The sequence below is a fragment of the Entelurus aequoreus genome, linkage group LG02 (assembly GCF_033978785.1).
Source record: "Entelurus aequoreus isolate RoL-2023_Sb linkage group LG02, RoL_Eaeq_v1.1, whole genome shotgun sequence".
Taxonomy (NCBI): domain Eukaryota; kingdom Metazoa; phylum Chordata; class Actinopteri; order Syngnathiformes; family Syngnathidae; genus Entelurus; species Entelurus aequoreus.
In genome coordinates this window covers 30,702,625-30,725,147 of record NC_084732.1, presented here as the reverse complement: position 1 = coordinate 30,725,147, position 22,523 = coordinate 30,702,625, and the positions used below count along the sequence as shown (strand labels likewise).

Below are 22,523 nucleotides of genomic sequence, written 5' to 3'. Positions count from 1 at the left end.
CATAACATATATTGAAATGTTATAATGAAATGTAATAATACCTCTTATTACCTCTTGCTTGGTATACTTGCTCTCCCCGGTATAAACAATTGGCTTGCCTATCAGAATTGCTACTGCGACATTCAGTGGACACATTTAGAACAGCAGTTTCTTTAATTTAAAAATGCACCTCAATTTTACACTGAGCAAACTCATCTTGTGGGCCGCATGTTTGACCCCTGATTTATATAGTGTAGGTTTTAATTTTATTGCAGCTGCTGCTATTATTATTATTATTATTATTGTTGTGGTCACAATATGGGAATGTTATTAAATGTAATAATATTAAAGGTATAAATCTAAATATTGAACAATACCATTATTATTATTATTACTAGTAGTGGTAATAGTAGTAATAATACTCCTTGGTTGCATAACTTATGTTGCACCATTTTGATGTTATTTACACTGTTATGCTGTTTTTTGTTTGTTATTGCATCTGTTGTAATTATTGTTGCTGTAAAAATACTGAACAAGTTTAATATTATAAATACAAAAATTATTATTAGCAGTTTTAAAATTTGTCATAATACTTCATGGCTGTATACAGTACAGGCCAAAAGTTTGGACACATCTTCTCATTTTCATTATTTTCAAGACTATTTACATTGTAGATTGTCACTGAAGGCATTAAAACTACGAATGAACACATGTGGAGTTATGTACTTAACAAAAAAAGGTGAAATAACTGAAAACATGTTTTATATTCTAGTTTCTTCAAAATAGCCACCCTTTGCTCTGATTACTGTTTTGCACACCCTTTGCATTCTCTCGATGAGTTTGAAGAGGTAGTCACCTGGAAGGGTTTTCACTTCACTGGTGTCATAGTTTTGATGCCTTCAGTGACAATCTACAATGTAAATAGTCATAAAAATAAAGAAAACACATTGAAATGAGAAGGTGTGTCCCAACTTTTGGCCTGTACTGTACCGAATGTTATGCCTTTTTTATGTTATTTATGCTGTAGCTTTTTATGTGTTTTTTTTGCATCTGTTGTAATTCTCATTATTATAACAATAATTGTGAGAGCTTACAATAATGAAATTAATACTACTAAATAAATGTACATTTGTATTATTATTTTTGTTTTGTTTTCATTAGTCATAATACAGTATTATTGTTTCCCTCTTTTGCATTCTGTTCCTTGACCATGACGCTTTTGTTTTAGAGAGAACATTTTAAAGACGGCCAAAGCTTTGGTGGAGGACACGAAGATGTTGGTGTCTGGTGCCGCCTGCGGCCAGGACAGATTGGCTCAAGCGGCCCAGTCTTCTGCCAAAACCATCACCCACCTCACTGATGTGGTCAAACTGGGAGCCGCCAGCATCGGCTCAGACGATCCAGAGACTCAGGTTGGTCAGTTCAACAGAACTTTAGGATACTCTTTTCCATATGCAGTAATATTCAACCACTACTTCCTAAATGTCCCATTGTCCCTCATAATCTCATAACCCTGCCTGGTCTGTGCTGTAGGTGGTTCTGATAAATGCCGTCAAAGACGTCGCCAAGGCGCTGGCGGAGCTCATCAGCGCCACCAAGTGTGCCGCCGGCAAAGCGGCAGACGACCCGTCCATGTACCAGCTGAAGAGCGCCGCCAAGGTGAGCGAACCATAACGCCTGGAACACATGAATTAATATGCTGGGCTCATACGCATACTCCATTTGGTACACCTGCACATCAAATGACAGCCAGAAAATATAATAATAATCATGTATTATACATTTACATATTGTTATGCAGCAGCCAAGTGGACCATGGATTCTTGAACAAAATCTGCCTTTTATGCATGTTTAAGTCTCTTATAGCAGTGTCTGTTTAGCCACCTTTATAGCGTAAAGGCACGACATAATCACATGATACATATTCAGTAAAAGGGACAAGCGGTAGAAAATGGATGGATATATTATTACAGGATATACAGTACATGTTAAAAGTTTGGACGCACCTTCTCATTTTAAAATGTTTTCTTTATTTTCATGACTATTTACATTGTAGATTGTCACTGAAGGCATCAAAACTATGACACCTGTGAAGTGAAACCCATTTCAGGTGACTACCTCTTGAAGCTCTTCGAGAGAATGCCAAGAGTGTGCAAAACAGTAATCAGAGCAAATGGTGGCTATTTTGAAGAAACCAGAATATAAAACATGTTTTCAGTTATTTCACCTTTTTTTGTTAAGTACTTAACTCCACATGTGTTCCTTCATAGTTTTGATGCCTTCAGTGACAATCTACAATGTAAATAGTCTTGAAAATAAAGAACATGCATTGAACGGGAAGGTGTGTCCACTTTTTGGCCTGTACTGTATATCATATATAATTACATCCATTATGAGTAGTAGTTTAATATATTTGTTTATAATTTTCTGATCATTTCTCTCACAGGTGATGGTGACCAACGTGACGTCCCTGCTAAAGACAGTCAAGGCTGTGGAGGACGAGGCCACACGAGGCACCAGAGCACTGGAGGCCACCATTGAGTGCATCAAACAGGAAATGGCGGTGAGGATACCTGGATGATTCTCTCGTGTCATCCATCCATGTAGCTCTTATGCCAGGGGTGCTCATTACGTCGATCGCGGAGGGTGTGTCAGTCGATCGCCAGCCAGGCATTAAAAAAATAGTCCTAAAAATGAGCGATCATAAATCTTCACTATGACGTCACTTTCGTCACTTGATTGACATTCACGGCACCCGAGGGTCTTCTGAGATGACGCTGGCTGCTGCCAGCTCATTATTAAGAAAAAATTACCGATAGGAAGGCGAGAAACACTTTTTATTTCAACAGACTCTCTGACCTGTCGTCAAAACTCCAAAGACCGACTGCACAGTTGCACAATAAAAGCTCCGCTTCATCCTACCTGCGCTAACAAAATAAGAGTCTCAGAAAGCTGGCGTGCACAAGCTAGCAAGCTACGGAGTTTGCCGCCAATGTATTTCTTGTATAGTGTATACAAAGGAGTACGGAAGCTGGACAAATAAGATGCCAAAAACCAACCACTTTCATGTGGTATTGGACAGAAAGGAGGACTTTTTTTCTCCTCCATTTGAAAATGCGGATGTTATCAGCACCACTGTCTGATTCCTATCAATGCAAGTCATCACAATCAGGTAATACACCAACTTATATTCTTGTCTTCATGAAAGAAAGGAATCTATATGTGTTAAACATGCTTGTATTATCTTTGAACATCTTTAACTTGTTAACAATATTAACTATATGTGTTAAACATGCTTGTATTATCTTTAAACACCTTTAACTTGTTAACAATATTAACTATATGTATTAAACATTATTGTGTTATCATTAAACACCTTTAACTTGTTAACAAAAACATGTATTTCATAAATAAGTAAATATAAATTATATATACAGCATGAATGAGGTAGATCCCCGCGACTTGATCAATTGAAAAGTAGCTCGCCTGCAGAAAAAGTGTGAGCACCCCTGTCTTATGCCATCGCTCGTTAGTCTATGCTGCAACTTCACTGTTACAAAAAGTAAAAACATTTTATCACAGATTAATTGACCAATGGCAGCAGTTTGTGCACAGTTGGCGTTACTTAGATTAGTTGAGTTTATTGTAGCATAGCTCAGTGTAGCCTATTTTATGTTAAATTATATTATTTTATCTTTGCATAGCCGAATTGACCTTGTTTTGTTTAGCATAGCATCATTCAATTTAGTTGACCTTAGTTGATTTATTTTAGCATAGTTAAGTTTAATTTAGTTCAGCATTGTTAAGCTTAGTTTAGCATAGCTTAGTTTAGCATCAATGAGCTCAGTTCTGCTTACTATAGTTAGGTTTAGTTTATTTTAGCATAGTTGAGTTTAGTATTGCTCGGTTAGTTTAGCATAGAAGAGCTTTGATTTTGCTTAGTATAGTTGAGCTTAGTTTTGCTTAGCATAGTTACACTTAGTTTAGCGTAGTATAGCTGAGTTTAGCATAGTTGAGATTAGTTTAGCATTGCTGAGTTTAGCATAGTTGAGCTTAATTCTGCATAGCATTGGCATATCTTAATTGACTTGAGCTGACTTTAGTGTAGCATAGCTTAATGTATCTTATCGTAGTTTTTCTTTGTTTCAATTAATTCATATTAACATAGCTTAGCACAGCATACTAGCTTTGTTTACTTTACCTAAGCTTAGCTTATTTTATTGTATTTTAGCATAGCTTTGTTTAGCATAGTGTGGCATATCGTCCCATAGTGAAGTTTAGACTTAGACAAACTTTATTGATCCACAAGGGAAATTGTTCCACACAGTAGCTCAGTTTCAAAGGATGGTAAGGATAAGGCAGGTATTAAGTAGACTAAAAATGTACCATAGTAGCAATATGTAATATTTACATATTATATATACAGTATATAATATATACTGACATATTATTATATTATATTATATTTTTATATATTATATACAATATGTAACGAATCCCAATTACCATGTTAGTCTATCATAGCTTAGCCTAAAAAAACAATGATATCTCAGCTCATAGATCTAAGGATTTACAGTTTAGTGCTTAAAATGATTAACAATACTTGAAAATTGTTAATATATCACCCAAAAATATCAACTAATATTATTAACTTGCTGATTAGATTGTCTTCTAAAACAATTTACAACATCTGTACACAGTATGTCAAATTACATTTACCTTATGTTTCTCTCCCTCAGTTATTCCACTCCAGGGACCCCCCTATCAAAACAACTACACCTGAAGAATTCATCCGCATAACCAAAGGCATCACCATGGCGACGGCTAAAGCAGTGGCTGCTGGGAACTCTGCCCGACAGGAGGACATCATCCACACGGCCAACCTGAGTCGCAAGGCCATTTCGGACATGCTCGCCAGCTGCAAGGTTCTTTTCTTTAGTTTTCTTCAGTAGTCTGTAATGTTGTGGTGAACTTCCAAGTGCCAGCCTTACAGTGTTGACTACATTGTTATGCAGCAAGCGGCTTACCACCCTGATGTCAACGAGGAGGTGAAGAACAGGGCCCTGAGGTTTGGATCAGAGTGCACTGTTGGGTACATTGATCTGCTGGAACAAGTACTTCTGGTGGGTTATCCTCTCAGCAGGAACAACCTTTTAAGCTAGTTTGCTAGTAATTTTCTTTTTCCGCCCTCACAGTTTGTATACTAAAGTGTGCTGCCTAATTTTTTCCCAGGTGTTGCAGCGGCCCACACCTGAGCAAAAGCAGCAGCTGGCAGCGTGTTCGAAACGAGTGGCCGGAGCCGTCACCGAACTCATCCAGTCTGCGGAGGCCATGAAAGGTAGGACCACATGCAGAATACAGAATATAGTCCGTCATAGACAACAATATTTACCCTTAAAATGTTAACCAATCAGCAGTACAAATTTGGCCCAAATATAAGACAGTATTTTTCCCCAATTAAAAAAAGAAAAAAAGACAATTTGTCCTACGTTCGGGGTAGAGTTTTATTTATACATAATAAAACAAACAAATAGCACCAAATTACTTCTCTTTCCAAGCGAGTCAGAGCTTTTCTTCCTGTCACACACACACACACGCTGAATAAAAAGTGTCTTACAGGTGTTTATTTAGTAAGTTAGCAGACAACAGAAAATGAGCTATGATGCTAATTTTAAAAAGATGGTGATAAATCATAATTTTATCCTTTTTGTAGCAAAAAAAAGCGATTTTTACGAAAACATGTCTTGTTTTATATTCAGGGTCGTCTTATAGTTGGATTAACCCAGATTTATATCAATAGCTTTACAGGATCCATTTTTTTTTTAAGTTTAGTAGGTTTTGTTTGTACATTTTGTATAAATGTTATTTTTTTCATCGATTAATTTTAATAATGTAGACTCTATGAAACATACATATTTTACATCAAGTAAGAAGTGTATGTGCACACAGTTACATGTGACAACGATCTTACAAATAAATAAAAGAATATGAGTTCAAATGTATCATTCATATCGATTTATTTTTTAAAGTCATACAATATAGATTTGTTTTATCATAAAAACAATACTGTAGAATTATGAGAATGTGCAAGAATTGGGTCTGCAGTTATCGATTATTTTAGTAATCGAGTAATCTATCAATTTGTTTGTTTAACCGAATAATTGGATAAAACAAATTATCGCTTCAATGCGTACTTTAGGAAAATAGTTAAAATATACAACTATTTTTCTGCTTTTTTTTCCAAATAAATGCACATCAACAACATTGAAATTGCACTTTTAACTTGTGTGAATAAAAAATATTTAAAGTTGCAAAATCTCTATACAGTCCAAATTATATACATTTGTAGTAGTCACACTCAAACGACTAATCGAAGCAGCAGAATAGAAATTAAAGCTTTTATCTAATCCATTAACTGTTGCAGCCCCAGCAAGAATAATCCAAAATAAAGAAAAAAGCTTGCATTGGCGATGAGCACTTGTCAAAAATCCTGTTGTGTGCTACAGGATTTTAGGGCAGCAGCTTGAACAAAATAACTTTTTTGTATTATTTGATGAATCTAATACTAAGATACAACTCATTAAGAACATCAACATTCAAACACCAAAGTAGCCTTATTTCTTTGTTATTTGAATAAGACTCCTGACCCATTTTTTTTTAGCTGTGCACTAAAATGTAGCTTATTTTCCTATCAAAGTGGCACTAATGAACGACATCAACAGTACCATGTTTAAAGATAGTAACACTTCTCTCACTCTTCTGTCACACTGCTTGTTTCCCCCGAGACAAGCTTTTGCTAACACTCCTATGTCCTCCTCTTTTTCGCCACAGATGGAGGTAAGTTTGCGTTGTTCAATTTCTGTACTGGGACTGATATCACCGACTGTGAGATGTGCCACACTTTCTCATAACATCAATTCATTTCATCCCATCTCGAGTCGGCTCGCCGTCCATTCCTCTTTGTTTTGGGCGCCCACATCATCACATCGCGCGTGTTGCTTAGGCATGCATGAATCAACGGATGTTGAGTGAGGCATGATGATTAAGCCATACCGCAACCTTCCCTAAATGTACAGTTTTATGACACCCTTTTCTGCAGGTTCTGAGTGGGTGGACCCAGAGGACCCCACTGTGATCGCAGAGACGGAGCTGTTAGGGGCGGCGGCGTCCATCGAGGCGGCTGCTAAGAAGCTGGAGCAGCTCAAACCTCGAGCCAAGCCTAAGGTGAGACACTAGCTAATAGTCCTCCAATAAGCACACCAGGATGGTCTTTTCTTGTATTTAGTCAAGTCATTTACAAAAAGTAAATGTGGTAGGCTATAGGCTACTAGGAGCTAGCAGCTACACAACAGCTAAGCACATAATAGCACACAAGCTAGACATAGGTGATAAGTGTCTTTATTTGAACAATATTTTAGTCTAAGCATCACATTTGTCAATATAAAAAAGTATCAAATAATTATAGTTGCATATACAGTATAGTCTCCAAGGCTGAAGCGTGTTAGAAAGTATCCAGTAACAAACGTTTCCGCATCATTCAACTTACTGTGTCATGAGCTTAACTTATTGTGGCCACTAGGTGTTGCAAAAAATTTTTTTAAAAATACCACTGCATTTCAATTTAAGACGGCATAAGTCCATTCCAGACAGTAATAATAAATAGTAAATAATAGTTTTTCATACCGACCATTGTTCTCTGTTAGACTCATTTCACTTGATCAAACCTTTCCTAACATTTCACACTACAGAATAATAGAAGTATGTACTATGATTCGTGCAGATATCGTATCTAATCACTATTGGTTTCAGCCAATAGTCCAGGCTCTAATATTATTATTGTATCTGAGGTGAAAAGGTTGTATCGGTACACCCCTAAACATAATAATAATAATAAAAGAGATATTAAGAAGTAGGATCACATACATTGTTTTTCTACTTCTATTCGAACTTCTAAATTTGGTTGAAGCTAATGATTTTTTTTAAATAAATAAATACATAAAAATAATAATTGTGCAAAATATCTAACACAATTAATATATCAATATTATGTATCATGTATTTATATTATGTCATATTAATATTATGTCTGTAAATATAGAGCAATGTTAATATAATTAAAACTAAAAGTCCACAACATACATAAAGGGTAGAAAAAAACAGTATAAATTCTAATAAATGTTTGGAAAAAGTAAGTCGCAAGTTGGTACTATGGACCCATATTTGTCTAGGATCACAATTTACAATATCAAGCATTTCAATGGGTAAAGCAATAAAATGGTCTATGTAGACCAGGGGTCTCAAACTCAATTTACCTGGGGGCCACTGGATGCAGAAACTGGGTGAGGCTGGGCCGCAAGAAAAGATTTCTTAAAAAAATCTTACATGCACTTTTTAATGAATTCACCTTCTTTGAATGGTTATCCCGCCCTAGCAACGTACTTGCCAACCCTCCCGATTATTACGGGAGACTCTCGAATTTAAGTGCCCCTCCCGACCCCGACAATCTCCCGGGTCAACCATTCTCCCGAATTTGTCCCGATTTTCACCCGGACAACAATATTAAGGGCGTGCCGTGATAGCACTGCCTTTAACGTCCTCTACAACCTGTCGTCGCGTCCGCTTTTTCACCATACAAACAGCGTGCCGGCCCAGTCACATGTTGTATGAGGCTTCTGCAGACACACAAAAGTGACTGCAAGACATACTTGATCAACAGCCATACAGGTCACACTGAGGGTAGCCGTATAGACAACTTTAACACTGTTACAAATATGCGCCACACTGTGAACCCACACCAAACAAGAATGACAAACACATTTCGGGAGAACATCCGCACCATAACACAACATAAACACAACAGAAAAAAATACCCAGAACACCTTGAAGCCCTAACTCTTCCAGGCTACAATATACACACCCCCTACCACCAGACCCCGCAGCCCCCCCAACCCCGCCCACTTCAACCGACGCACGTAGGTGGGTTGATGTGTGGGGGGCAGAGTTTGGGGGGCGGGGTTTGGTGGTAGCGGGGGTGTATATTGTAGCCTGGAAGAGTTAGGGCTGCATGGGATTCTGGGTATTTGTTCTGTTGTGTTCATGTTGTTACAGTGCGGATGTTCTCCGGAAATGTGTTTGTCATTCTTGTTTGGTGTGGGTTCACAGTGTGGCGCATATAATCACCAAAAATGATTCCCGGGCGCGACCACCGCTGCTGCCCACTGCTCCCCTCATCTCCCAGGGGGTGAACATGGGGATGGGTCAAATGCAGAGGACAAATTTCACCACACATAGTGTGTGTGTGACAATCATTGGTACTTTAACTTTAATATTTGTAACAGTGTTAAACTTGTTTTTACGGCTACCCTCAGTGTGACCTGTATGGCGGTTGATCAAGTATGCCTTGCAGTCACTTATGTGTGTGTACAGAAGCCAAATACAACAGGTGACTGGGCTGGCACGCTGTTTGTACAGGTTGTAGAGGGCGCTAAAGGCAGTGCCATCATGGCACGCCCTTAATATTGTTGTTTGGGTGAAAATCGGCAGACATTAGAGAGAATGGTTGCCCTAAAATTCGTGAGTCTCCCGGAAAAATCCGGAGGGTTGGCAAGTATGACGCTGTCAAGCGCCATTCATATAAAACTCGCGGGCCGCACTAACATTAAATTTCCATATTAAGGTGCGGGCCGCAAAATAACGTCTCACGGGCCGCAATTGGCCTGCGGGCCGCGTGTCTGAGACCCCTGATGTAGACAAATATGAAAATACCACAAAAAAAGTGGCAACGAAATTTTTTTTTCAATGGTATATAATCGTAAAAAAAAAAAGACTATTTTATTGTAGCATTAACAACAATGTGGATGTTGTGTCTCTTGTGTTGTCTCCTCTCCGTTCAATAATTACCAACAAAACTCCCTCCAGTCTACAATATTCTCCCCTCCCACGGTCCCCTTTTTTACCCAAATAATTAGTAATGCTTGTCTATGAACATGTATTTAATATCTCTCAAAGGGCTTTAAACCGCCCCCTATTTGGCCATGTTCCCTGCTGCCATGTTTTCACCCTCCTCCTCCTCTCATCCTTCCATCTGTGGTAGATCTAGTTTAATCCTGCTGCAGTGTATTCCTATGTGCTTCGGCTCCTTATAAATCCCCGACCAAAGTACCCACCTCCATCCCCCTACTACCCTGCCACTGCCTCCTTGTGTCCCTGCCTTTCTGCCCCCGCCTCAGGAGGCCTCCTCTGCAGGGCTCTGTCTGATATGTTTGATATATTAGGTTGTTATTCAGTCCCAACTATATATCAAACATATTCCTACAGTGTCCCGCTCTGTCTACAGACTTGTGCTGTGTACGTGTGTGTGCGAGTGTGTCCGAGAGCGAGAAAGACCACGTGTTTTTAAACTGCACACTTCAGAATCAGCACGATTGGATAAGTAGCACATGCACCTCATCACTGCACAATTCTGTTTCTGTAGCATTGCTTTGCTCTGAGAACAGACTTCCATAAAAGGCCGAAAGAGCTTGATTACGTACCTAATTGTACACTTTCATATATACACAACTACTGCATGTTAATTAGTTTTGTCATTTATATCTTAAAGAAAATATCCAAAATGACAGATCCCAAATGTAATACTAAGATGGTACAATACATATAAATATCATAATATATAGCAGAAATATATTAGATGTTTGTTTAATTTTAAAGAAAATATATTGAAATATCATTAATATATTATAAAAAAAATTTTTTTTTAATGTTTTCTTCTTCTTTTTTTTTTACTATATAACTTTAGTGATTTTAAATATCCGATTCTAACCGCATATTATAATAAGTAAAACAAACAAACAAACATGTTAACTGTTATGATAAAATATTTTCAATGAATTAATTTAGAAAATTATGTTAAATTTAATGTTCAAGAAGAAACAATTCAGCATTAGCATCTTCACCCTGACACTAACAGGAATACATGAATGAATTAAAAAATAAAAATCCTGGATCCACATTTTTGGTGTTTGTACAAAACAATAAATATGTTGGGGGGAAAAATGAAGTAAAATAGAAATAAAAACATGTTATCAAACTGGACAGGGGTTATATGTCCTGAATGTGTGGATTTTAAAAAAATCAATCAAAGTTTACTTATACAGCCCTTAATCCCAAATGTCTCAAAGGGCTGCACAAGCCACAACGACATCCTTGGCTCATTGATTACTTCAATAAATTATTGAAGTAATCAATGAATGTATGAACAGCTAAAATTGACTAAATGGGCAGTGGGGATACAAGATCTACACCATTCCAAAAACTTTAGATTCAAATAACTTAAGGAAAATCGTGTAATATCCTATAGGTACTGCATCTAAATTTGTAATTAAAGTAAAAGTACCTAAAAAACAATATATTAACTAAAGATGTATATAAACATCTGTATCAAAAATTAATTTTAAAAATAACTATGAAAAAAAAGAAATATTTATATGACGTACCTTATTAATAAATACATCCCACCTTCAAATGGATTATATGTCAGTAGGACTCAGAAGAGCGCCCAAAAGTCTATATGCAGATCAAATGTATTCTATGGGTTGAATATGACCTGTAATACTTGGTATGTCCACAAGTGGTGATTGTCGACATGTTGTTTTTTACCCCTTCAGCTGGCGGATGAGACGTTAAACTTTGAGGAGCAGATCCTGGAGGCGGCCAAGTCCATCGCTGCCGCCACCAGCGCCTTGGTCAAATCCGCCTCTGCCGCCCAGAGAGAGCTGGTGGCTCAGGGCAAAGTGGGCTCCATCCCAGCCAACGCCGTAGACGACGGCCAGTGGTCCCAAGGTCTCATCTCGGCTGTAAGTGGGTCTCACCGCAGCGATACAATGGAGACAAAGACGGCTTATCAACATTCTCCTTGCTCTCTCCAGGCACGTATGGTGGCGGCGGCCACAAGCAACCTGTGCGAGGCTGCCAACGCGTCCGTGCAAGGCCACGCCAGCGAGGAAAAACTGATTTCTTCAGCCAAGCAGGTGGCCGCCTCCACTGCACAGCTGCTGGTGGCCTGCAAGGTGAAGGCTGACCAAGACTCTGAGGCCATGAGGAGACTGCAGGTATGGACTGTGTCCAAATCATACCACTAACTATTCTGCAGGGGGCACTGTTCTTTTTTTAACTGTGTTGTAAATCTCAATGTTCAACAATTGGACAACCTACTAGTAATGCAGTTTTTTAAAAGTGTTCTGTTAATACAGTGTTTTTCAACCTTTTTTTGAGCCAAGGCACATTTTTTTCATAAAAAAAATACGGAGGCACACCACCAGCAGAAAAGGTTAAAAAATGAAACTCCACCAGGTGGGCGTGCCTTATTTTGAGTTTGTTGTTGTTTTCTGTGTGTAGTGCTTTAGTTTCTGTTATTTTGGTGACCCTTCCTGTTTGTTGGTGTTCTCCTGTAGCCGCTTCACGCCTTCCTTTGAGTGCTATTGCACGCACCTGCTTTGTTTTTGCAATCAAGACTATTTAAGTTGTGCGTACGCTATCCTTTTTTGTGGGGACATTGTTGATTGTCATGTCATGTACGGATGTACTTTGTGGACGCCGTCTCTGCTCCACACGCTGTAAGTTTTTGCTGTCGTCCAGCATTCTGTTTTTGTTCACTTTGTAGCCAGCTCAGTTTTACTTTTGTTTTCCATAGTCATCCCTATGCTTCAGTGGCTTTTCCTAGCGGGACTTGCCTTTGGTTCATTTTTGGTTTAAGCGTTACACACCTTTTTACCTGTACGCTGTACAGAGCTGTGCTCTGCATATTGGGATCACGACAAACCATCGTCAACGCGTTCCGACTTCTACAAAGCAATGAACTACCTGCTGCCACCTACTGATGTGGAGTATTACATGGTTACCCTGCCAAGCTCTACACAGCACAGGCACTAGACAACAGCACATTATTATAATTATTGATTTGCAAAAAATATTTTTTGGACCAATTAGGTGAAGTTGCATAATTTCCCACGGCATACCAGACAATATCTCACGGCACACTAGTGGAAAAACACTGTGTTAATACAAGCAGACTGGGGCAATGTGTAGTCCACATTTCACTGTTCCGGGGTGTTGGGAGTACCATGAAATGATGCAACATATTAAACAAGCAGCTTTTCTGTGTGGCCAATCAGATTGCTGGCAACGCTGTGAAGAAGGCGTCCGACAACTTGGTGAGAGCGGCTCAAAAGGCGGCGTTTGACAAGGCAGATGAAGACAACGTGGTGGTCAAGACCAAGTTTGTCGGAGGCATTGCACAGGTAACATTTTGTTTCACTTATCATCAGGAAAATCACTGGAGACCTCTCATGACAGGACGCACGCAAAAGTCTAAAAAACAAACAGGGAGTCGGCCATCTTGGTTTTCGTCAACAATTTTTAGGCCAAAAACTGGGGTTTGACTTCTACAAAAGTCCTCCTTGGGATTTTGACCAAATGAGCCACAGTTAAGATTAGAGATGTCCAATAATATCAGACTGCCGATATTATCGGCCGATAAATGCTTTAAAATGTAATAACGGAAATTATCGGTATCGGTTTCAAAAAGTAAAATGTATGACTTTTTAAAACGCCGCTGTATGGAATGGTACACGGACGTAGGGAGAAGTACAGAGCACCAATAAACCTTAAAGGCGCTGCCTTTGCGTGCCGGCCCAATCACATAATATCTACGGCTTTTCACACACACAAGTGAATGCAAGACATACTTGATCAACAGCCATACAGGTCACACTGAGGGTGGGGACGCCACTGCATGACTGCACTGGCATCAATTTCACCAAAATTATAACAGTTACAACTTCCTTCCACATGCTCCAATCTTCAGGAATTTTTTGATAATGGTTTGCGGCATTGGAAAAGATGACGTTCCCGCCGGCTTATGTGAACCTCAAGTTGCACAGGGGTGCAAGGGCCCGTTCAACGCTTTGATTTGTTTTTTATTGTGCGCTAGCTACGTTATTTTGTCCAAAATATTGTATGTAGCATTCAATACCACATATTTAATACATATTATTTACAACAATACTAGCAAATTCTACATTTAATAAGAAGCTATAAAAAAATGTGTTATTGTCTTTAGTTCAGTTTGGCCCGCAAGATGTCATGAGTTTAATAAGGAATCTAGCCCAGGGAATGCTTTTATAATCATTTTGAATATCGGACTAATTGCTGCAAGTTTGATGATATCTTGTGGACAACGTGAGTAAATCAGGTCAATGACCATGACTTGCGATTTGAACTGAAGACATTTACATATATGACCCGATCCAAACAACCTTCCCTAGTCATGCAAAAAAAATGCAACTAACACAAAAAGTCAACACACATGGTCACACATAACACAACCTGCTCACTGAACTTTGTTGGTATTATAAAAGAAAATCATGCATGCACCATACAAATTTTTAAATGACACCCATTGAAAGCCATTAAAATGCATTATGGGAAAAATGTAAAACATTCTCTCCACACTTATCCGTTTGGTGCAGTTTAGCTGCTTGATCTTTCTGTGTGGAGTTTGCATGTTCTCCCCGTGACTGCGTGGGTTCCCTCCGGTACTCCGGCTTCCTCCCACCTCCAAAGACATGCACCTGGGGATAGGTTGATTGGCAACACTAAATTGGCCCTAGTGTGTGAATGTGAGTGTGAAAGTTGGCTGTCTATCTGTGTTGGCCCTGTGATGAGGTGGCGACTTGTCCAGGGTGTACCCCGCCTTCCGCCCGAATGCAGCTGAGATAGGCTCCAGCACCCCCCGCGACCCCGAAAGGGACAAGCGGTAGAAAATAGATGGATATTTGTGGTTGATTACAAAACTATAAGGAGGTTGTCACAAAAGTAAACAAGGTGTAGGAATTGAACTTTCACATACTCTTAATATCCATCCATCCATTTTCTACCGCTTGTCCCTTATGGGGTCGCGGGGGGTGTTGGAGCCTATCTCAGCTGCACATGGGCTGAAGGCGGGATCCAATTATGTTAATTATAAATTATATGTTAATTATAAATAATATGTACAAATAAATGTGTATATAGTCTATAAATACATATAGAGTACAGGGGGACGGCGTGGCGCTGTTGGGAGAGTGGCCGTGCCAGCAACCTGAGGGTTCCTGGTTCGATCCCCAGCTTCTACCAACCTAGTCATGTCCGTTGTGTCCTTGAGCAAGACATTTCACCCTTGCTCCTGATTGGTCGTGGTTAGCGCCTTGCATGGCAGCTCCCGCCATCAGTGTGTGAATGGGTGAATGTGGAAATAGTGTCAAAGGGCTTTGAAGGTAGAAAAGCGCTATACAAGTATAACCCATTTACCATTTACAGGCCAAAAGTTTGGACACACCTTCTCATTCAATGTGTTTTCTTTATTTTCATGACTATTTACATTGTAGATTGTGACTGAAGGCATCAAAACTATGTGGAGTTATGTACTTAACAAAAAAAAGGTGAAATAACTGAAAACATTTTTTGTATTCTAGTTTCTTCAAAATAGCCACCCTTTGCTCTGATTACTGCTTTGCACACTCTTGGCATTCTCTCGATGAGCTTCAAGAGGTAGTCACCTGGAAGGGATTTCACTTCACAGGTGTCATAGTTTAGATGCCTTCAGTGACAATCTACAATGTAAATAGTCATGAAAATGAAGAAAAGACATTGAAATGAGAAGGTGTGTCCAAACTTTTGGCCTGTACTGTATGTGATTTATTGTCAAAATATCGAATCGGGACTCGAAATGGCATCAGAGGCCAGAGATGTTGATGAGGACATCTGTATTAATATGTGGTCTTTTCCGGGCAGATCATTGCGGCCCAGGAGGAGATGCTGAGGAAGGAGAGAGAGCTGGAAGAAGCCCGGAAGAAGCTGGCTCAGATCCGACAGCAGCAGTACAAATTCCTGCCCAGCGAGCTGCGCGAGGACAACAACTAAAGAAACCTTTTGCTCTAAAATCGACGTCTTTATGTCTCAGCTGCTGCGTGTTACCGACTGATTGCAAGCAACCGGTCTCACGCGGCGAGGACGTCCTAAACGGTGACAACATGAAGACGTGTCCTGGCGTGCAACAACCAAGCTACTTCAAGCCCAATGTGACTCGCTCGGGAGCGAACGTGTGCAATGTCTCCTGTCTTCTCTCAGCTTGACACCTGCAACAGACGACGCCGCCACACACAAAGGGAAGGTCTGACATGCTTGTCAATGTCAACCAAGGGCATCTCGTAGATCTGCATGTCTTTGGCCTTGAATTGAGCCTTTCTGATATTTATTATTATTTTGAGGATATTTTTAGCCGGCGTGTGATCGTCAGAGAAGGGGGAAAAAAAACACATCTTACTGCCTCTTTTCTGCCAGCCTTCACATTAGGGGTGGAAAGTGATGCAATAACAAGGATAGTGCTGTAGGGGGCAGTGTTGGTGTCCTATTGAAATAATAAACTATCATTTCAGTTGCTACCAGGAAATCATTTTTACTAATCTGTCGAATTGGCTGCAAATTAAGAACTAATACCTCAAATCATCTTTTATTTTTTCACCCCCAAATGAATTCAATCTTTATTTTGGACTTAAAGGGTGCGGCTTTATGAATACACTACCTGCAATAGCAACGCCGTTTGTTTACCAAATGTGATTGTTGTGTATCTGCCTTACTATTTACAGCCTGTTGTGTGTATACTGTACATGTAGTGTTACTGTACATGTAGTGTTACTGTACACGCAGTGTTACTGTACATGCAGTGCGTGTGCTGTAAGGTTAGTGCATGGCTATAGATTCATCTTGCCTTAGAATACACGTGTGTGTGTGTGTGTGTGTGTGTGTGTGTGTGTGTGTGTGTGTGTGTGTGTGTGTGTGTGTGTGTGTGTGTGTGTGTGTGTGTGTGTGTGTGTGTGTGTGTGTGTGTGTGTGTGTGTGTGTGTGTGTGTGTGTGTTTTCATCCGTCTGATTTGTAGTATTATTAGTGCCTTAGTGCAGTGGTTCTCAAACTTTTTTCACCAAGTACCACCATAGTAGTAGGCCTAAGTAATCATTAAAAGCAAGGCAGAGGTTTTATTTAAGTATATTGAAATGTAACAAGAAAATGTTGCATTGTTGACTCTAATAACATAAGTTGCCATGCAGGCTGTTTCTTTCTTTAAAAAATAATAATGAATCAAAATCAATGTCATTATGAATAATTGACCTATTCAAGGCTCCAATTATGTCACATTAAATATTCCAATTTGAGATATTTTTGGGAAAAATGTTGCATATTTTGTGTTTGCCATATAAAAAAACTAAGCTGTTTTTTTTTTGTTTTTTTAAAGAAGGGCCTAAAACGAACAAACAAAAAACATAAACAACAATAAAACTTATAATTGACGGATAGATCTGAAGTCGATCTCGAGATTATTGTGTTAAAAGTAAAAAAAAAATTATACATTATTTTTTAACACTTTAATGAGTAGGACCCGTTTGGATCCCCAACCATTTTAGTGGGACTATTTTTTTTTAGTGTCATTGCTCAAAAAATAATAATTAGTTAAAATCAATGTTGTTAGGAGTTATTGACCTTTTTAAGGCTCCAATTATTATATAATCTCAAATATTCCACTTAAAAATCTTTATTGGGTGAAAATATTGTATATTTTGTGTTTTTCCCACAAAAAACAGGATTTTCTTTGACAAAAAGGGCACACAACTTAAATCTTTAACAACGTTATATTGACAGATAGACCTAATGTTGATCTAGAGATTTAAACCTTGAGTAAAAATAATACTAAATAATAACACATTTTTTACATATTTTTTTACCAATACCCTTTGAGGTATCCGGGATGAAGCCTGAGTGGAGGCCTAAATGTGTATTTTTTATACATATATTGTATTGGTTTTTGAAATAAAAAATTTCAAAATGGCCCCCGCTTTGCTTTGTGTGTGGCCCTCAGTGGAAAAAGTTTGGACACCCCTGGTCTACATTGTGTGTGTGTGTGTGTGTGTGTGTGTTTGTGTGTGACATCTCACACAGGTCAGTAGAAGGTTGGCTCCTTTGTTGTTGGTGTTATCAAGTGCTTCTGTCACTGCAACCTCATGTTCCGTCTTTCTCATGTAAGGGATGAGAGTACTGGTTCATGACACTTTCTCTCAGTTGCTCATTGCTACGGTGCGTCTTGTTCATTCTGACGTCCGTTTCTCATTCTGACACCCTTTCGAAGAAAGATAGGATTGTTTCACTGCGTTTTCCTGGTTTCTCATTCATTCTGGAACATTTCAGATGATCATACTGGTTCACTGCATTCTCATGAAGTAGGGCTCTCATTCTAGCACGCGCCCGTTTTTGAAGAGTGTCCATTGCATCTTCATCATTTTAGTAGTAGCTTTTTCTTGAGAATGATACGCCATGTTTGCTGCGTTCTCATCAGGTAGTTGTGCACTGCGTTCTCATAGTCGGGCTCTCGTTCCAGCACGTACTGTATATGAGAGCCTTTTGGAGAATGGTACTACGTGTTCACTGTATTCTCATCTGGTTAGTAGTTGTCGACTGCATTGTGATCTTGTTAGTATTTCACTGCCTTTCCATGAGGTTTATCATTCATTTTGACCCTTTGAAGGCCTTTTTCATGAATGATTCTACTCGTATTTTCATCAGGTAAGATGAGCATGAGAGTACTGGTTCACTGTGTTTTCCCAATGTTTCTCATTCTGACACAAATGAGGTACTTTGGGTAAATGATAATAGACGTTCACTGCGTTTTCATGATGTTTCTCATTCTTTGTGACACATTGAAGGTGGTTTCGTGGCATGAGAATACTGGTTCACGTCTTCATGATGGCCTTTAGGTAAATGACAGTAGATTTTCACTACAGTTTCCTGATGTTTCTCATACAGTCTAACATATATAAGGCCTTTATGGGACATGAGAAACCTGGTTTACTGCCTTTTAATGAATGTTCTCAATATTCCACACACTTTTATAGTCGTTTTGTGGCACGAGAATACCGGTTCAACACATTTCATGAAGTTTCTCAGTCTGACATTTAAGGTCACTTTGTTTTTTTAAGATCTTTCTCATTCTGACACTTTGGGTAAATGATAGCCAACTAAGCACATTTTCATGATATTTCTCATTCATTCTTACATATTTAAGTTCTTTAAGCGGCATGAGGATACCATTTCAATATATTTTTATGATGTTTTCTCATTCACTCTTACATATTTAGGGTCATTTTGTGGCATGAGTATTGGTTTACTGTATTTTCCTGATGTTTGTCCCATTAGGAAAATGATATTTTCATGATGTTTAAATTCATTCTAACATATTTAAGGCCTTTATGGGGCATGAGAAAACTGCTTCACTGCATTTTCATGAATTTTCTAATTTCACACACATTTGAGGTCGTTTCGTGGCATGAGAACACTGGTTCACTACATGTTTTATTTTTTCTCTCTCATTCGGACACACATGAGCCAGGTCCTTTTGGGTAAATAAATAAAATACAAGACATTTTCATGTGGTTTTCTCATTCATTTTGAAAAACAAAGGCCTTTCATGAGGATACTGATATAATGCATTTTCATGATGTTTCTCATTCATTCTGACACACATGAGGATTTATGTGAAAAGAAAACAGAAAAACAGAATTTGACTATTTTCATGTTTCTTCATTCATTCTGACCTATTTAGGCCTTTACGGGACATGAGAATATATGGTTCTACACTTTAATGATGTTTCTTATTCGTTCTGACACATTTAGGTCCCTTTGTGACCTGAGAATACTTGTTAACTACATTTTCATTAAGTGTTTCTCATTCATTCTAAAATACAGGATTAAGGCCTTGATGGGACATGAGAATAATGGTTGTCTACATTTTCATGATGTTTCTCATTCATTCTGACATATTAAGGCCTTGACGGGACATGACAATACTGGTTGACTACATTTTAAAGTTTCTCATTCATACTGACTTCATTTTGTGACATGAGAATACTGGTTGACTACATTTTCATGATGTTTCTCATTTTGACTTCATTTTTTGACATGAGAATACTGGTTGACTACATTGTCATGATGTTTCTCATTCATTTTGACTTCAATTTTTGACATGAGAATACTAGTTGACTACATTATCATGATGTTTCTCATTCATTTTTACTCTACTTTGTGACATGAGAATACTGGTTGACTACATTTTCATGTTTGTAATTCATTTTGTCACATGGGAATACTGGTTATTACATTTTTATGATATTTCTCATTCATTTTGACTTCATTTTGTGACATGAGAATACTGGTTGACTACATTTTCATGATGTTTCTCATTCATACTGACTTCATTTTGTGACATGAGAATACTGGTTGACTACATGTTTATGTTTTTCATTCATTTTGTTACACGAGAATACTGGTTAACTAAATTTTCATGATGTTTCTCATTCATGCACACACATTTAAGGTCATTTTGTGATGTGAGAATACTGGTTCAGTACTTTTTTTTTTTTTAAATGATTTTTCTCATTCATACGGACTTCATTTTATAACATGAGATTAAGATTAAAGGTTAAAGTACCAATGATTGTCACACACACACTACATGTGGTGAAATTTGTCCTCTGCATTTGTCCCATCCCCTTGGGGAGCAGTGGGCAGCAGCGGCGCCGCGCCCGGGAATCATTTTGGTGATTTAACCCCCAACTCCAACCCTTTGTTGCTGAGTGCCAAGCAGGGAGGTTATGGGTCCCATTTTTATAGTCTTTGGTATGACTCGGCTGGGATTTGAACTCCAACCTACCGATCTCAGGGCGGACACTCTAGAGAACACTGTTGACCACATTTTAGTGATGTTTCTCATTTTGTGACATGAGAATACTGGTTCACTACATTTTAATGACATTTGTCAATCATTTTGACACGTTTAAGGTCATTTTGTGACATGAGAATACTGATTCACTGCATTCTCATGATTTCTCTCAATAATTCACACATTTAGGGTCGTTTTTTTTGGCATGAGAATACTGGCTCACTATACATTTTCATGTTGTTTGTCTCATTCTTACACACATGAGGTACTTTGGGTAAATGATAATTGACTTTTACTACATTTTCATGATGTTCCCATTCATTTTGACACATTTAAGGCTTTGGCGGGACATGAGAATAATGGCGCACAACATTTTCATGATGTTTCTCATTCAGTCTGATGTCAAGGCCTTGGCGGGACATGAGAATACAAGTTCACTGCGTTTTCATGATGTTTCTTATTAATTTTATGGCATGGGAACTCTTAACTTATTGTCACATGCATCATTCAGTCTGACACATTTTAGCTCATTTTATAGCATGAGAAAAACTGATTCACTGCATTTTCATGATCATTCTCATTCCTTCTGCCACATTTAGGTCACCTGGGTGACGACAGTAGTCTGATGTGTAAAAACCACAAATATTGAAATATTAGTGTCCATGTTTTCTTTTCAATGCGCTGACCTGGCCGATATTTATTTCCTGCCTCTGCGTCCTCTCATCCCTTTTAAGAAGCTACAAACGTGAATGTGACATTTGACCTTTGCGTCCGCATCATGAGACATTTTAAGGACTAATGAGCACACTTACTTAGCAGGTAGACCATGAAGATAGTTATCTGCCATGATGAACTATATTTTGTATTTACTTGAAATAAAGCATTTCATTGTGTCTCTTTGTGTGTGTGTGTGTGTGTGTTTTGTATTTCTACCCTTCTTGAGACATCAACAAGGAAAAGTACCTTCCATATGAGGACCGGTGAACAAGTTAGGACCAAAATCCTGATCCCAATACTGAAAACCATTGCATCTAATAGAGAATGTCTCATTTGGTGAAATCTATCATAATTAGGGTGGTGCCAAAAAGGAGGGATTTTTCAAATTGACTGTGTCGGTTTTAAAAGTGCTCCCCCTCTGGTCAACATATGAAATAACAAGTGTGTGTAAAAATGTGAAGTGCTCCCCCTCTGGTCAACATATGAAATAACAAGTGTGTGTAAGGAATTGAAATGCGCCCCCTTTGACCAAAATTAATTAAAAACAATCAAATAAATCTGTACATAAAGACATACTGTAAGAACTTGAAGTAAATGATGAAGATTAAAAAACAATTACAAACAAAAAACAGAACTAAAAGCAGTGTTTTTCTCACAATGTGTCAACTTTTTTCTTATAAAATTGGGAACAATTTCTCATATTCGTTGTTTCTGTAATATTGCAATATTTTCTCGTAAAATCATACTTTTTTTTATGTAAAATTATTACTTTTTAAAGCAAAACGGTGGCATTTGTCAAATAAAATTCTGACTTATCACAATATTGCCAATTGTTGTGTTATTCTTGTAAAATAGTGACATTTTTTGAGTAAAATTATGATTTGTCATAATTTTGCCAAGTAAAATTCTGATTATTATTATAATATTGCTAAAATTTTAATGTTTTCTTATACAATTGTGACTTTTGTCGAGTAAAATTACGACTCTTTTTCATAGAATTGCCAAAATGTTAAGCTTTTCTTGTAA

At 38.2% G+C, this 22,523-nt stretch overlaps 1 protein-coding gene across 3 annotated transcripts in view; it reads left to right on the top strand.

Annotated features, from left to right (window-relative positions):
• The window catches only part of tln2a (talin 2a), a 252,396-nt gene extending 230,723 nt beyond the window's left edge, over positions 1–21,673 (top strand). For all 3 annotated transcript variants that reach the window (XM_062025041.1, XM_062025029.1, XM_062025035.1), the window contains exons 48-58: positions 1,208–1,391; positions 1,513–1,638; positions 2,426–2,542; positions 4,719–4,904; positions 4,995–5,102; positions 5,212–5,317; positions 7,079–7,203; positions 11,643–11,831; positions 11,904–12,086; positions 13,149–13,274; positions 15,808–21,673. In XM_062025041.1, coding sequence (XP_061881025.1) covers positions 1,208–1,391; positions 1,513–1,638; positions 2,426–2,542; positions 4,719–4,904; positions 4,995–5,102; positions 5,212–5,317; positions 7,079–7,203; positions 11,643–11,831; positions 11,904–12,086; positions 13,149–13,274; positions 15,808–15,936 — 1,579 coding nt within the window. In that variant the 3' untranslated portion in view covers positions 15,937–21,673. The remainder of the gene's footprint in view (positions 1–1,207; positions 1,392–1,512; positions 1,639–2,425; positions 2,543–4,718; positions 4,905–4,994; positions 5,103–5,211; positions 5,318–7,078; positions 7,204–11,642; positions 11,832–11,903; positions 12,087–13,148; positions 13,275–15,807) is intronic.
• Positions 21,674–22,523: the final 850 nt, after the last annotated feature.